Source organism: Lodderomyces beijingensis (genome assembly GCF_963989305.1).
Source record: "Lodderomyces beijingensis strain CBS 14171 genome assembly, chromosome: 7".
Lineage (NCBI taxonomy): Eukaryota > Fungi > Ascomycota > Pichiomycetes > Serinales > Debaryomycetaceae > Lodderomyces > Lodderomyces beijingensis.
The window spans coordinates 948,173-963,441 of record NC_089976.1 but is presented as its reverse complement, the minus strand read 5'-3'; the positions used below and the strand labels follow the sequence as shown (position 1 = coordinate 963,441).

General features: G+C 53.1%; 4 protein-coding genes across 4 annotated transcripts; 3 read left to right on the top strand and 1 right to left on the bottom strand. All coding sequences in view use genetic code 12, as the record gives it.

The window, feature by feature from the left end:
• Window positions 1–1,190: 1,190 nt before the first annotated feature.
• On the top strand, window positions 1,191–2,645 carry LODBEIA_P56840 (uncharacterized protein; the record flags this gene model as incomplete). Its single annotated transcript, XM_066976043.1, has 1 exon — window positions 1,191–2,645. The coding sequence occupies one exon, from the start codon at window positions 1,191–1,193 to the stop codon at window positions 2,643–2,645; it is 1,455 nt and encodes a 484-aa protein (XP_066832622.1).
• Window positions 2,646–2,926: 281 nt separating this feature from the next.
• LODBEIA_P56830 (uncharacterized protein) lies at window positions 2,927–5,485 on the top strand (the record flags this gene model as incomplete). Its single annotated transcript, XM_066976042.1, has 1 exon — window positions 2,927–5,485. The coding sequence occupies one exon, from the start codon at window positions 2,927–2,929 to the stop codon at window positions 5,483–5,485; it is 2,559 nt and encodes an 852-aa protein (XP_066832621.1).
• Window positions 5,486–5,858: 373 nt separating this feature from the next.
• LODBEIA_P56820 (uncharacterized protein) lies at window positions 5,859–13,646 on the top strand (the record flags this gene model as incomplete). Its single annotated transcript, XM_066976041.1, has 1 exon — window positions 5,859–13,646. The coding sequence occupies one exon, from the start codon at window positions 5,859–5,861 to the stop codon at window positions 13,644–13,646; it is 7,788 nt and encodes a 2,595-aa protein (XP_066832620.1).
• LODBEIA_P56810 (uncharacterized protein) lies at window positions 13,639–14,862 on the bottom strand (the record flags this gene model as incomplete). Its single annotated transcript, XM_066976040.1, has 1 exon — window positions 13,639–14,862. The coding sequence occupies one exon, from the start codon at window positions 14,860–14,862 to the stop codon at window positions 13,639–13,641; it is 1,224 nt and encodes a 407-aa protein (XP_066832619.1).
• Between the last annotated feature and the right edge of the window lie 407 nt (window positions 14,863–15,269).

The following is a 15,269-nucleotide window of genomic DNA, read 5'->3' as shown; positions in this document are numbered from 1 at the left end:
CTTCTTTTTGAAAACTGCGACCACTACGTTACTCCTGAGAGTCTGGAGAGTACATTGGTAGTGTACTTGAATCACCAACTTGAACACTGAACGAACTCCCTCAGTTCTCAACCGTTTTGAAATCTGACACCACTGGGAGACTCATCTAGGTCTCCTCTATACGCTAGGATTTTATCTGAATCGTTTTGAGAAAGTTTGGAATCTTAAGTATTGTCACAGTAGTTGGTCTTAAGGTCACGCGACACTTAATTGAGGCTTCTCCAACTCACTCAGTCTCCACCCTTTTTCAATTCTGAGGCTACAGGGCGACTCGTGGAGCCTCAAACTATCCATTAGAGATGTAGTTTCACCGTTTTCAGCGATTTTCAAATCTTCAAAAATTGGCAGAAAAATGGAGTGAAGTCTTAGTGCTAACTTGGGACCTCCCTAACTAGTTCAATTTTCAAGCTTATCTACTTTTGAGACCACAGGGCTACTGCCAAGAGCCAGCTCTACACACTAGAGATGCAGTTGAACACTCAGCTTCGAGGCTGCGCTAACTCCTTCAATCTCGCGAACCGCTGTTAGGTGTCTCACTAATGTTGCTTGCCACCTCTTTACAAGCATTTTGGTGTAGGCGGGACCCCGAATGGAGCACTTTTCAGTTTCATCAAGGTTGGCATTTTGGAAGTCAAACCCCGGGGGTGAAACGGTCCATACACCGCAACTATGACATCTCCAGCTCCTTCAGTTTTCAAGATATCTCAATTTCAAGGCTATGGGACGACTCGTGGGGGTCTGGAGAGTACATTCAAGATGGATTTGAAGTGTTTTCAGCGGTTTTCAAAAGTTCACTAAGTTTTCGCAGAAAAACGGAGTGAAGTCTTAGTGTTAACTAAAGTGTTAGTGTTAAGTATGTTAAGTCTTAACTTTGAACCTCTCTATCTCCTTCAATTCCCAACTTGAGCTACTTTTGAGACTATGAGGCTACTGCTGAGAGCCAGCTCTATACCCCTGGCAGTGGTCTGAACCCTCAACTTCAAAACTGCGCTAACTCATTCAATTCTCAAGCTTACTGAATTCTAAGACTATTGGCTTACTCGCGGAGCCTCAAACTATACAATAGAAAGGCATTTGAAGTGTTTTCAGCGAGTTTCAAATCTTCAAAAGTTCGCAGAAAAACAGCGCAAAGTCTTACCAACCACACACCAATGGCTTCCCTCGGCGTGACCCCGCCCATACTGTTGGACCCCCCTACCCCCGAGGACGTCCAAGCCAATGACCTCCTCATCAAAGAACTCAAACTGCGATCCTCGTTTGAGACTGAAACAGCCACAAAGAAACGAGCCGCCGTTCTCACCGAGCTCCAAGCTTTGGCCAACCGGTTCTCCCCCCACGGCTCCAAGTTGTTCACCTTCGGCTCCTACCGCCTCGGCGTCTACTCCCCCGACTCCGACATCGACGCCTTGCTCGTGTTCCCAAAGAACATCACCAGGGACCACTTCTTCACCGAGTTCCCAAAAATTCTAAAGGACAACCTGTTTTCCGAGATAGTCCCCGTGGTGGACGCCTTTGTCCCCGTCATCAAGATGAAGAAAAACGTCTCCATCGACCTCCTCTTCGCCCGGCTCAGCGTCCCCAAGATCACCTCCTCCCTCGTGTTGTCCGACGAGGTCCTCAAGACCGCCGACGCCCTGGACATGCGCGCTCTCAACGGCACCCGCGTCACCGACGAGATCCTCCAGCTCGTCCCCAAGCCCCAGTCCTTCAAGTACGCCCTCAGACTTATAAAAATATGGGCCATGGAAAGAGGCATCTACGGCAACGTCTACGGCTACCCCGGCGGCGTCGCCTGGGCCATGCTCGTGGCGAGAGTGTGCCAGCTCTACCCCAACGCCGTCGCCGCCACCATCGTGTCCAAGTTCTTCCAGATCTTTTCCCAGTGGGCCTGGCCGCAGCCGGTGCTCCTCAAGCCGATCCTCTCCGGGCCGTTACGAGTGTGGAACCCGTTGCTCTACCCTGGGGATCGACTTCACAGGATGCCGGTGATCACCCCCGCGTACCCCCTGATGTGCGCGACGCATAACATCACCAAATCCACCATGGCGGTGATCCTTGAGGAGTTGGAGCGGGGGAGGTCCCTTGGTTTGCCAGAGTTGCTCGCCCGGCACGACTTCTTCCACCGGTTCCGGTTCTACCTTTGTATTGCAGTGGCTTCCAAAGGGGAGGAGCTCCACTTCCACGGCTGGTGCGAGTCGAAGATCAGGTTTCTCGTGGGGAAGCTCGAGGTGGTGCCGGGGGTGCAGCTCGCGCGGCCGTTTCCAAGATCGTTTGAGCAGAGAGTTGCAACGGCGGAGGCGTTGCAAGAGTGTGGGACCACCACAGGAGATTCCTTGGAGGCTGGAGAGTACTGTGTCAGTCTCTACTATATCGGCCTCGTGTTGTCGGAGAAGGTGCTTGACATTTCTTCAGGGTGTGCCGACTTCTTTTCCGTGTGCAAGGGCTGGCCGGAGTATAAGCCGGGGGAGCACTTTGTGTCGATCAGGACGGTTAAGTTGGCGCAGTTGCTGGCGGCGGTGTACCCGCAGGGGGAGGTGCGGCCGAGGAAGCGGAAGAGGAGGGAGGCGGGGGGGGACAAGAAGCGGGCGAAGAGTGTAGAAACTTAGCAGCGTAGCAGCACGCCGGCAGGTGTGCTGCGGTGCGGGCTGCACAAGTTGATAGGTGGTTGGTAGGTGGTTGGTAGGTGGTTGGTAGGTGGTTGGTGTTCGGTGTTTCGTGGTAGGTTGCAGTAGCAGTACAAGTTGATTGTATAGGTCGATTGTATAGGCTGTGTCCAATGTTTCTCGCGCTGCACAAGTTGGTCGGTGTTTGCTGTAGGATTACGCTACCGTGTAAGTTCATTTTGTCCACACCTCGCTGTCCACTCCACTTCCTCTTCTCTTCATCAATGTCCGAGTCCACCACCTTTGAGCTTGACGGGTTGCTCGACGACGAGTTCTTGGAGCCGGAGCCGGAGCCCAAGCTGAACCTCTTTGACTTCCCCGAGAGTCTCGAGAAGCGGCGCCCCCCGCGCCGCGCCGCCCCGGTGAAGCTCCCCCAGAGGCCAGTGGCCAGAGCCAGCAAGGCTCGAGATGTTCAACCGCTCTTGGCTAATGCCGGGGGCCCCGCGAAGTCACCCCATCGGAGACCTAGTTCATCTGAGCCCAGACCCAACCCTTACCAGCCGCAGCTCCCCCAGACGTCCACCAAGTCGGCCAAGTACCAGCCAACGAGCCCGGTGCTGGACAGAAGACGGAGTTACCTCCCAGACAAGGCGCCGCCAAGGGCAACCCCACAGCCAGACAAGGCGCCGCCCCCAAAGGCTGCACTGGTGCCAGAGACCAACGGCGCGCCAGTGTCAACCCCAGTGCAGCCTGAGACCAACGGCGCAAGGGCTGCAGTGGTGCCCCCTTTTGAGACAGGCCCCAGGCCAAGCAAGCTTGAGCCGCAGGTTGAACCAAGCAATCCTCCGGGGAAGTTTGAGGCGCAAGTCGAGCCAAGCAGTTTTCCGGCACCTCCCAAGTTCCACCCGCAGGTGGACCCAAGTGTTCCTTCCATCAGGCTGTTGCTGCCGGGACCCCTGGAGCGCCCCCCGCCCAGCTCGGTCGCGCTGTTGCTGCCCCGCGCACTCAAGTACAGGCCCGCGCACTCGTACGAGCTGTTGCCGGAGAAGTTGAACCAGTTCATGCCCTTGGACGAGCTCAGCCCAAAGTCGGTGAGAAGCAAGACCCAGTTTGAGGTAGACCACGCGAGCGAGGATGAATCCCCAGGGTATGCACCAAGCAACGCTCCTGTAGGAGGTGACCTCCCACCCCCACCGAGTCTACCCCGCGAGGCTCCATCACGGTACCGCCCAGTGCAGCCACTGGGCCAAGTTGAGTCAGAGGTTGATGAGCCAAGGCCCTCCAGATATCAGCCACTGGGCCAAGTTGAGTCAGAGGTTGACGAGCCCATTGTTGCAAAGCCCTCCAGGTATCAGCCTCCCAGAAGCCAGTATGCGCCGGCCGCCGGTGCGTTCGAGCCTGCTACACCACCACTCCCGGTCCAGCCAGTGTCCAGGTACCACCCTGGCAAGGCCCCGAGAAGTCAAACCGCGCCCGTTGTGACCAAGCTTGAGCCCGTTTTGACCAAGCTTGAGCCTATTGAGCCCACGCTTTCCATACCACCGCCAACCATCAAGTACCGCCCCAAACCTCTTGCCCCCCAAAGGGAGCCCACACTGGGTGATAGACCCTCGTTCTGCCTGTTTCGATGGACCACCGAGGGGCGCTATGTCCTCGCTCGAAGAGCTGTTCAGATTGAACCCGTCTCGTCCATCGCCTCCGACTACCACTTGTATCGGCTGTTCCCCGGCCCAATCACGCCAAAGACACCCACCAGTGAGCTCCTCGCCTGGTTGGAGCTCAACCCTCCCTCCATCCTTGTCACCGCGTTGAGGCACCACTTGGAGAAGACAAAGCTAACGGCCACCATACCATACACCAGTGGGGGATGCGAGGGCTCCACGGTGGACCTCGGCGACGCGCAATTGGCCATTGCGCAGGCCAGCGGCCATGACTGGGCCCTCGCCTTGCTTTTAGCCCACTACATGGGCAACTTCAAAGACGTCGCCAGGCAGTACATTGACTACCTCAGCCCGGACCCGCTCCCGCAGGCAGTGCTACTCCTAGCATCGGGACACCCCGTGTTCTCCCCCGACTGGCTCCCGCTCGCCGCCGTGGCCCACCAAGCGGGCGACACCGAGTTCCTCAGAAACTACTCGAGCCAACTCGGCGGCGCGCCTGGAATCGCGTGCGGCGTGCTCAGCGGCGCCCCCCTTGGCGGCAGCTTCGCCCACGTCGGCACCAGCATGCTCACGCAGGTGTACAACAGGGGCAAGCCAAACCCCTTGGTATCACCATTGTTGCTCCACCACGCGATGACGCTCGCCGATTATGGGCTCAGCCAAGCAGCTCAAAAGTATATCGACGTGCTCGCGGCAGGCAAGTACCACCACCAGGAGCTCACCAAACTAAGAGAACGTTTCAAAACCGGCAACAGCTGGCTCGACAAGGTGTGGACCCGGTTGGACAAGTTTATCGGCGGGGACATCCCCTCCCCGGCGACCACCAGGGCCAACAGCATCTGCGCGCCGTACTCGTCCCGGTTGAGCGACTCGCCCCAGCTGGCCATGTGGCGGCAGTACGAGGTCCACGACGACACCGTCAAGGAGTACGTCCCCCCGGAGGAGAAGAAGGAGTGGAAGTTGTTCAAGAGCGAGAAGAGGCCGATCCAGGCCAAGTTGGGCTCGTCGGTGAACCACTTCTACTACGACGAAACGCACAAGCGGTGGTTGGACAAGAGGAAGCCGGTGGAGGAGCAGGTGAAGGAGGAGAAGGCGCCGCCGCCACCACGGAAGGCCACCACGCCGGTGGCCACGGGGGTGAAGCGAGGCAAGAGGAGGAACTATGTCAGTGTGCTCAAGTGAGGGGTTGAATAGTGAGTATAGTTAGTGACAGGCTGTTAATCAAAGCTAGACAAAGCAACCAAGTGCCAGCTCCTGGACTCAGCGGTGACTAAGCCCAGCTTAATCGCACCCTACTATGCCCCGTAACATTGGCACCTTGACAGCCCCGCAGTCCTCCGTTTCCACCACTGATCCAGCCGTGTGATTAGATATTTTTTATCTCTGTCAAGGCCACTCCCGGGTTTGACCGACGTTGTGTTCGGCTAGAGACCCACCTTATCTCCGCTCGCTTAACCCGTTTGGATCTCGCCCGAGATCCAAGCGAGGTGGGGTGATCGGTATCATCTTCTTGGCGGAGGCGGACATGGCTGGTTCCACGCGTGCATCAACGTGCATGCCCGGTTATAAAACGGGATCCGCTGCCGAACAACGCGCGGTGGGTAATCGTTACTCCACAATGTGGTTTGTGTTCTTTCTCCTACTGTCGAGTTTCGCGCTCGACCAGATAGCCAAAATCTACGCCGTGGTCAACGGCGCAAAGTTGTATCTCGAGGTCTCGCTGTTGGGGCTGGCGGCAACGCTTATCGACGATGACGGGAGCTGGGCGTTGGAATTCAAGCTCGACGCGCAGTTCAATTTGGTTGTCGACGGCGCCGAAACCGCCATGGTCGCGCACACGGAGGACTCGTTTCAGTTGCTCATGCTTGATATGGCAGATGGCCTAGCAGCGGCGGACCATCACTGGTCGCTCGCGTGGGGGCCCTCGGGCGAGAGCGAGCTCCACTACACAGACCAGCTCTTTGCCTGCGGCGCGAGCGACCCTTACGAAATATTCAGCCACGCCGAGGACACGCCGGGGTGTGTCCCGATCCAGTTGATCCGGGATAACATATTCAGAAGCGAGGAGGAGGAGGAGGAGGAGCCAGTGGAGGAGGAGCCAGAGGCGGAGGAGGAGTATGAGGAGTACACTATGGAGCCAGCAAGCGCAGGGTCAGAGACTCAGGGTCTGACCAGCGTTGAAGACACAGTGGTTCCAACAGAGACTCTGGCTCTGCCTATACAATCAACCACCGTTGAGGATACAGTGGTACCAACGCTGGACCCGGGGCTGTCAGAAAGCCCAGAGGGAACTGCTCTGGCTCTGCCTCAATCGACCAGCGTTGAAGACACAGTGGCAACAGAGCCCACCGGTGTACTGGAGAGCTCGCGGGGAGAGACCACAGAGGTGACAAACGTGACACCTGTGATATCCTCGCCAGAGTCTAGCAGCGAGAGCTCGACAGGAGCTGAGACCACTGAGGTGACACCTGTGACACCTGTGACATCCTCGCCAGAGTATAGCGAGAGCTCGATACCAACTGTCTCAGAGAGTCTGCCCGTCGATAACACCACAACGGAAGACACAGAAGCCTCCTCACAAGCGGAGTCCACCGGGACAAGCGAAGGCGCGGAAGCAACTGATGTGGAGACTGAAACCACCACTGAAGTGACAACGGCCTCTCCAGTGTCTGGCGAGCAAGTTGAAACAACACCCCCGACTGCGGGGCCACGTACTGGTGAAGACTATGAGACTACAGAGCTCGGTTTGGAAACAACGTCGGACGGTACAAGAGAAACAGGAGAAGCTTTAACTAGTCAGAGTATGGTGAGTGGAACCACCACTGATGCACTGACAACAGCCGAGTCAGCGTACACGAGTGAAGGTTCGTGGAGTCAAAGCACGGCCACGGAGATAGAAAGTGAAAGCGAGACTGGAGCGGTCACAACTGAGCTGGAGACACAAACCAAGGCCTCGGAAGCAACTGAGACGCAAGGCGCAGAGATGACAGAAGGGCTCACCGATTTGACAACCGCGCTGGAGACACAATCTAGCTCACTGGAAGGAGCTTCGGAGATTGGGGATGGCGAATCGACCAATGGTGGAGACATCACAATGACGAGCTGGGGTGCAATCCTGGAGTATGAGACTGCATCCAGTGAACCTTTGCCAAGTGAGAGTAAGGAGACAGTTGAGCTACTGGGGAGCTCAAACTCTCTACTGGAGAGTGGTGAAAGCACGGTGACTGGGGTGGAGCTGTACGGGGAGAGTGCAGAGACTGCTGATGCCACAGCAGACACTGGGGTAGTGGGACCTGTATTGACTGGTGAAAGTGAAACTGAAACTGCTGAAGCTGGTGCTAGGGAAACTGAAACTGGAGCTACTGAAACAAGACCGAGCGGGGAGACTCCTCCTGAGACTTCCCAAACTGATGAAGCGGAACCCACTGAAGAGTCCACTGAAGAGTCCACTGAACCTGAAGCTAGTGAGACTTCTTTTATTGATGAAACTCAAACCAGTGAACCTGAAGCCAGTGAAACTCCGGCTACTCAAGCTGGAGTTACTGAGACTTCCCAAACTGATGAAGCTGAGACTGAAGCTGCTGAAACTGAGACTCAAGCCAGTGAACCGGAATCCACTGAAACTTCCCAACCTGGGTCCAGTGAGACTTCCCAAACTGAGTCTAGTGAGACTCCAGCCACTCAAGCTAGTGAGGCTTCTCAAACTGGAGCTGAGGAAACTGAAACTGAACAAACTGAAACTGAAGCTGGTGCTGAGGAAACTGAACCCACTGAAACAAGCGGGGAGACTGAGTCTAGTGAGACTTCTCAAGCTGAAGCTACTGAAACTATTGGTGAAGCTGTAGCTACTGAAATTACAGATGAAGCTAAGGCTAGTGAAGCTGAAGCTGTACCAACTGACGTTAAGGCTACTGAAACTGAAACTGAAACTGGACCCACGGACTCAACCGAGACTTCCCCAACTGAATCTACTGAAGCTGAATCCACTGAAGCCGGAGCTAGTGAACCCACCGATGAAGCTACTGAAACTGAAACTACAGATGAAGCTGTGGCTAGTGCAACTGAAGCCGAGTCCACTGCAACTGAGGCTCCTGAAACATCACTTCCTTACGAAACTGAAGCTACTCAAACTGAAGCCAGTGAAACTAAAGTTACTGAAGCTGAAGCTACTGAAGCTGAACCTGAGACTTCTCAAACTTCCCAAACTGAGTCGACTGAAGCTGAATCTACTGAGTCTGAATCCACTGAGTCTGCTCAAGCTGAAACTCAAGGTACTGAAACACAAGCTACTCTTGAAACTCAAGCTACTGAGTTTACTGAGACTGAGTCTACTGGAGCTACTGAGACTCAAGCTGGAGCTGGAGCTACTGAAGAAACTCAAGTCACTGAAGCGTCTGCTGAAGAAACTCAAGTTACCGAGACTTCTCAAATTGAGTCAACTGAAACTCAAGCTGCTGAAACTGATGAAACTGAGACTCAAGCCGAGTCTACTGAAACTGAGTCAATTGAAACTGAGTCAATTGAAACTCAAGGTCCAGCTGCCGAAGCTGAGTCTATGGAGACTTCTCAAACTGAAACTACTGAAGTTAGCGAAACTACTGAAGTTAGCGAAACTACTGAAGTTAGTGAAACTACTGAGACCGAAACTCAAGCTAGTGAACATAGTGAACCTCAATCCACCGAGACTTCTCAAACTGATGAAGCTGAGTCTATAGAGACTGAATCTATTGAGACTGAAGCTAGTGGAGCTGGAGCTGCTGTTGAAACTCAAGCTGGAGCTACTGAGTCTACTGATGAAACTACCGAAACTGAACCCACTGAAACTTCTCAAGCTCAAGCTGTTGAAACTGAAGAAGCTGAAACTGAAACTGAAGCTGCCGAGACTTCTCAGGCTGGGTCTAGTGCGACCGAACCCACTGAAATTGGAGCTACTGAACTCGCTGAAAGTGAGCCTGCCGAGACTTCTCCTATAGATGAAACTCGAGTTAGTGAAACTCAAACTACTGAAACATCGGTTTCGTCAGAAACTGATGAAGCTGAAACTCAAGCCAGTCAAGCTAGTGAGACTGAAGAAAGTGAGACTGAAGAACCTGAAACTAGTGAGGCTGAAACTCAAGCCGGTGAAGCTGAAGCTACTGATGAAACTCAAACTATAGAACCTGGATCCACTGAGACTTCTCAAACTGAGTCTAGTGAGACTTCTATTGATGAAACTGAAACTCTAGCTGGAGCTGCTGTGGAAACTCGAGTTAGTCAAACTCAAACTACTGACGAAGCTGAACCCACTGAACCTGAATCTACCGAGACTCCTCCAACTGACGAAGCTGGAGCTACTGAAACAGGAGCCACTCAAGCTAGTGAGGCTGGAGCTATTGATGAAACCCAAGCTACTGAAGCCCAAGCCGAGACCACTGAAGCCGGAGCTGTTGGACTTGAAGAAACCGAAACTCAAGCTGGTGAGGCTAGTGAAACTCAAGCTGTGGAAACTGAAACTCAGGCTGTGGAAACTGAATCCCAAGCTACTCTTGAAACTCAAGTTCGTGAAGCTAGTGAGACTGGAGCTGCTGTTGAAACTCAAGTTAGAGACCCTGAATCCATCGAATCTACTGAAGCTAGTGAAGCTACTGAAGCTAGTGAAGCTACTGAAACTCAAGTTAGTGAAGCTGAGGCTACTGAAATTGAAACTCAAGCTACCGAGACTGGAGAAACTGAGTCTTCTCAAACTGATGAACCCACTGAGACTACCGGGTCTACTGAAACTGATGAAGCTGAAGCCAGTGAAACCCAAGTCAGTGAACCTGGATCCACTGAAGAGTCGACTGAGACTCAAGCTACCGAAACCGAAGTCTCGTCAGAGACTGAGGTTTCAAGCTCTGATGAAACTCAAGCTGTTGAAACTCAAGCTGTTGAAACTCAAGCCACTCAAGCTGGAGCTACTGAAGAAACTCAAGTTACTGAAGAGTCTACCGATGAGTCCACTGAAACTCAGGCCACTGAAACTCAGGCCACTGAGACAGAGTCTAGTGAAACTGAAGAAACTGAGACCCAAGCTACTGAAACTCAAGCTGATGAAACTGAACCCCTAGCTGCTGAAACTCAAGCTGATGAAACTTCTTCCATTGATGAAGCTCAAGCTAGTGAAACTGATGAAGCTGGAGCTGTTGAAACTGAAACTGAAACCGGAGCTTACGAAACTAGTGAAACTGAATCTAGTGAAGCTGAAACTCAAGCTGTTGAAACTCAGGCTACTCAAACTACTGAGTCTACTGAAGCTACTGAAACTCAAGCTGGACCCACCGATGAGTCTACTGATGACGAAACTGAAACTCAAACTACTGAAACTGATTCCGCCGAAGCTAGTGTAACTGATGAAACTGAAGCTACTGAAACGCAAGCTACTGAAACTGATTCCACCGAAGCTAGTGTAACTGATGAAACTGAAGCTACTGAAACGCAAGCTAGTGAACCTGAATCTCAAGCTGCTGAAACTGGAACTGAAGCCAGTGAAGCTAGCGAGACTTCTCAAACCCAAGCTGGTGAAACCCAAGTTGGTGAAACTGAAACTACTGAAACCCAAGCTGGTGAAACTCAAGCTACTGAGTCAACTGAAACCCAAGCTGGTGAACCTCAAGCTAGTGAAAGTGATGAAACTGAGACTCAAGCTGGAGCTTCTGAAACTACTCTTGAAACTCAAGTTAGTGAAACCACCGAAACCTCAGTCTCTGACGAGACTGAGGTAACCCAAGCCAGTGAAGCTGAAGCTAGTGAAACCACCGAAACCTCAGTCTCTGGCGAGACTGAGGTAACCCAAGCCAGTGAAGCTGAGTCTCCTGAGACCACCGAAACCTCAGTCTCTGGCGAGACTGAGGTAACTCAAGCTGTTGAAACCGGAGCCACTGTTGAAACTAATGAAGCCGAGACTCAAGCTAGTGAAGCCACTGCACCTGAGACTGAAGAAACTGAGTCTTCTCAAACTTCTCCTACTGATGAACCCGAGTCTACTGAGGCTTCTTCTATTGATGAAACTCAAGCTACTGTTGAAACTCAAGCTACCCTAGTTGTTGAAACTCAAGCTACCCTAGTTGTTGAAACCTCAGTCTCTGGCGAAACTGAAGAAGGTGAAACTCAAGTTGGTGAAACTCAAGTTGGTGAAACTCAAGTTGGTGAAACTCAAGTTGGTGAAACTCAAGCCACTCAAACTCAAGCTGCTGAAACTCAAGCTAGTGAAACCTCAGTCTCTGGCGAGACTGATGAAGCTAAGTCTACTGATGAAGCTGAACCTCAAGTTAGTGAAACCTCAGTCTCTGGCGAGACTTCGGTTTCCGAGACTGATGAACCTCAAGCTGTTGAAACCTCAGTCTCTGGCGAGACTGATGAAGCTAAGTCTACTGATGAAGCTGAACCTCAAGTTAGTGAAACCTCAGTCTCTGGCGAGACTTCGGTTTCCGAGACTGATGAACCTCAAGCTGTTGAAACCTCAGTCTCTGACGAGACTTCGGCCTTCCTCATCCACGCCCAGCTCAACTCCACCCTCATCCAATTTTCCCTGAACGCCACCCACGTCACCGCGGGCACCGGCGTCCCCGGCCGCTTCACCATAACCTCCACCTACCTCACCACCAACAACCTGTACGTCGCGGTCGGCCCCGGCGGCATCATGTTGTTAGGGGATGAGGCAAGCGCCTCCCCCGGGTGGGCGTTGCTCGACAACACGCTCAGCTTGCAGCAGCTCCAGCGGCGGGACGAGCCCGAGGGGCAGTTCTTTCTCTGCCCCGCGGAGGAGGGCTACGTGGTGCATGTGGAGACACCGGGGGGAGGGTGTGTGGAAGTGGAGCCGTGGGTGGAGCCCGTCGACCCTGTCGACAGGGTCGACACAGCTGTGACAACAGCTGTGGAGACAGCGACAGAGAGTGAAGAAGCTAAGGAGACAGCGACAGAGAGTGAAGAGTCTACTGAAGCTAGTGAAACTGAAGCTTCTCAACCCGAAACTGAGAGTGTGGAGACAGAGAGTGGAACAGAGAGTGAAGCTGAAGCTGAAGAGACAGAGAGTGAGACAGAGACAGAGACTGAAACAGAAGCTGTGGAGACAGAAGTTGTAGACACAGAGAGTGTTGAAGGTAGTGAAACTGAACCTTCTGGAACTGAGACTATTGAAACTGAAACTGAAACTGAAGCTTCTGAAACTGAGGGTGTGGAGACAACTGTGGAAGCTGAAGCTATGGAAAAAGAGAGTGAAACGGAGAGTGGTGGAGCTGTTGAAACTGAAACCAAGACTGAAGCTGAGAGTGGTGAAGCTAAGGAAACTGAAGCTAAGGAAACTGAAGCTAAGGAAACTGAAGCTAAGGAAACTGAAGCTAAGGAAACTGAAACAGGGAGTGGAGAAGCTGAAGCTTCTCCAACTGAAGGTAGTGAAACTGAAACCGAAGCTAGTGAAACCAAGACCGAGGAGACAGAGTTTGCCGAAGCTAGTGAGGAGTCTACTGAAGCTGGTGAAGCAAAGACTGAAGAGACTACTGAAGCTGAAACAGATGAAACCAAGACTGAAACTGAGAGTGAGACAGAGAGTGGAGAAGCTTCAGCTTCTCCAAGTGAAACAGAAGCTGAAACAGAAAGTTATGAAGCTTTTGAAGCAAAATCTAATGAAACTGTTACAACTTCTGAAACTGAAACAAAGACTGAAACAGAAAGTTATGAAGCTTTTGAAGCAAAAAGTTATGAAACTGAAACAAAGAGTGAAACTTATGAAACTCATCAAACTGATGAAACAGAAACTACTGAAACTGAAACAAAGAGTGAAACAAAGACTTGTGAAACTTATCAAACTTCTGAAACTTCTGAAACAGAAACTACTGAAACTGCTGAAACAGAATCTAGTGAAACCAAAGTGGGAGAAGTTGTTCCAACAAAGACTTATGAAGGTTTTGGTACCAAATCTTATGAAACTGTTTCAACTTATGAAACAAAAACTTCTGAAACTTTTGAAGCAAAAACTGATGAAACTACTGAAACTTATCAAACTTATGAAACAAAGAGTGGTGAAACAGATGAAACAGAGACTGAAGAGACAGATGAAACAGAGACTTGTGAAACTGTTACAACTTATGAAACAGATGAAACTAAGAATGAAGAGACAGATGAAACAAAGACTAGAGAAGTTGTTCCAACAAACACTTGTGAAACTTTTGAAGCCAAATCTAGTGAAACTGATGAAACTACTGATGATACTGAAACTGTTCCAACTGAAACAAACAAGTATACACTCTCCACGAGCTACGTCCTGGCAACACCCCCGACACCCCGCCCGCTCCTGGCCGGCGCCGCGCGGCCCCGCCCCTTCATATAGCGTCCATGTACCGTCTTAGCACCAAGCCTAGCTCCCCCATCCTAGCCTCCACCGCGCGCGCCTCCCTAACAAACTCCTCCTCTATCGTGTTTGTCTCCCTGACTCTCCCCGCGATGCGCTCCACCGTGGCCTCGCTCTGCTCCCGCATGTCAGCCTGCCTGGCGATACTAGAGTCAAGCTCCGCCTGAGCTGACTTTAACCCCTCGGCTAATTGTTTCACCTGCTGCTCCAACTGCGCCTGCGTGTCCTCCGCCTTCCTCCGTGTGCGGTCCAACTGCTTCCTGGCCACACTGTACATCTCTGCAACGTCTGTCTCCTCCCGCCTCACCCGGCCGAGCTCGTCCTCAGCCCGGACAAGCGCCTGGTGGCTTTGCTCTTGAAGTTCTTTTGCCCTCGCTACCTCCTCGGCTAGCTTGACAAGCTCCCTCACTTTAACCTTAGTAACCTGCACCGCGTCGACGGTCCGCCCCAACCGTGAAAACCGCAACTCCAATGTTGCAGCAGCTTGGGCCTGTGCTGTCGCCTCCCCGCGCAAGTCGTCCACCACCCTCTCCACCACCGAGACGTCCAACGACAACACCGCTTTTACCTCCTCCACCTGCTCCTGGACCTCCCCGAGGAGAAACTCCACGTCCTCCGCCTTCGCGGCGAGCTCCCGCTTCCTCCCCCGGTACGCCTCGTGCTCGCGGGTGAGTCCGAGCTGCTCCTGCTTCATCGCGCGGAGCCGGCCCTCGAGCCGCCGGTTGTAAACACGTACATGGTCAAAACTGGTTTGGGGGAAAGACTGGATCTGTTCCATGAGCTCTCTAGCACGGGCATCTCCTGCTTCTACTGCCTCCACGACGGCCTCCGCCTCGTGGGCCTTGTTTTCAAACTCCTGCGAGAGCTGCTCCCGGAACCGGATATAGTTGACCAACGCGCTGAGCAACCGCTGCGTGCGGCGTGGCTGCGGCCGGGTGATATCCCCGACGAGAAGGTCACTGACTCCTATGTTTTTGAAGAACCTCTCCGCAAGCTTGTAGAGGAGCAAGGTCTTTTCCACGTCGAGGCTGCGCTCGTCAATCCCCATGAACAAGTGGACGCACTCGGCGATGACCGGCTCGATGGCCGCCCGTGTGGGACGGCTCACCTGCGCCTCGCTGATGGCAAAGTCGCACTCCTGCAAACAGGTTGCTATTTCTTGTGGACTGAGTAATGGAAATCGGTCACGGGCCATGAGTGTGGTGTTGTGGTTATATCCTTTCTGCGGTGTGGATGGCGCACCGGCAGACCGTTTTGATCGCCTCTGTGAGAAGAAAGTATGGTCGCGCGCGCCGCGCGCCGTGCTCAACAGCCGTCCCGAGGTGCTCCAACTCGTCGTCTCTAAATTGGGAGATTGTCCTCATCAAGGACACCTCTGGGGCTATCTGTTTCATCTCCCTTAATTGCCCATTGTAGTGCCCGCCGATGACCGTCTCCACCGCCTCCGTGCACGCCATCGCCGCCTCGGGGCCCATCCACGCCGTGCCCGCGCCCAACGCCATGGCCCCGACCTTCCACACGGGGGTCAAGAGGCTCGGCCGCACCCGCCGGGCAACTTGGAGCCGGTCAAATGTTTTTCGGTGCTGCTGCTCCTGCTCCCAC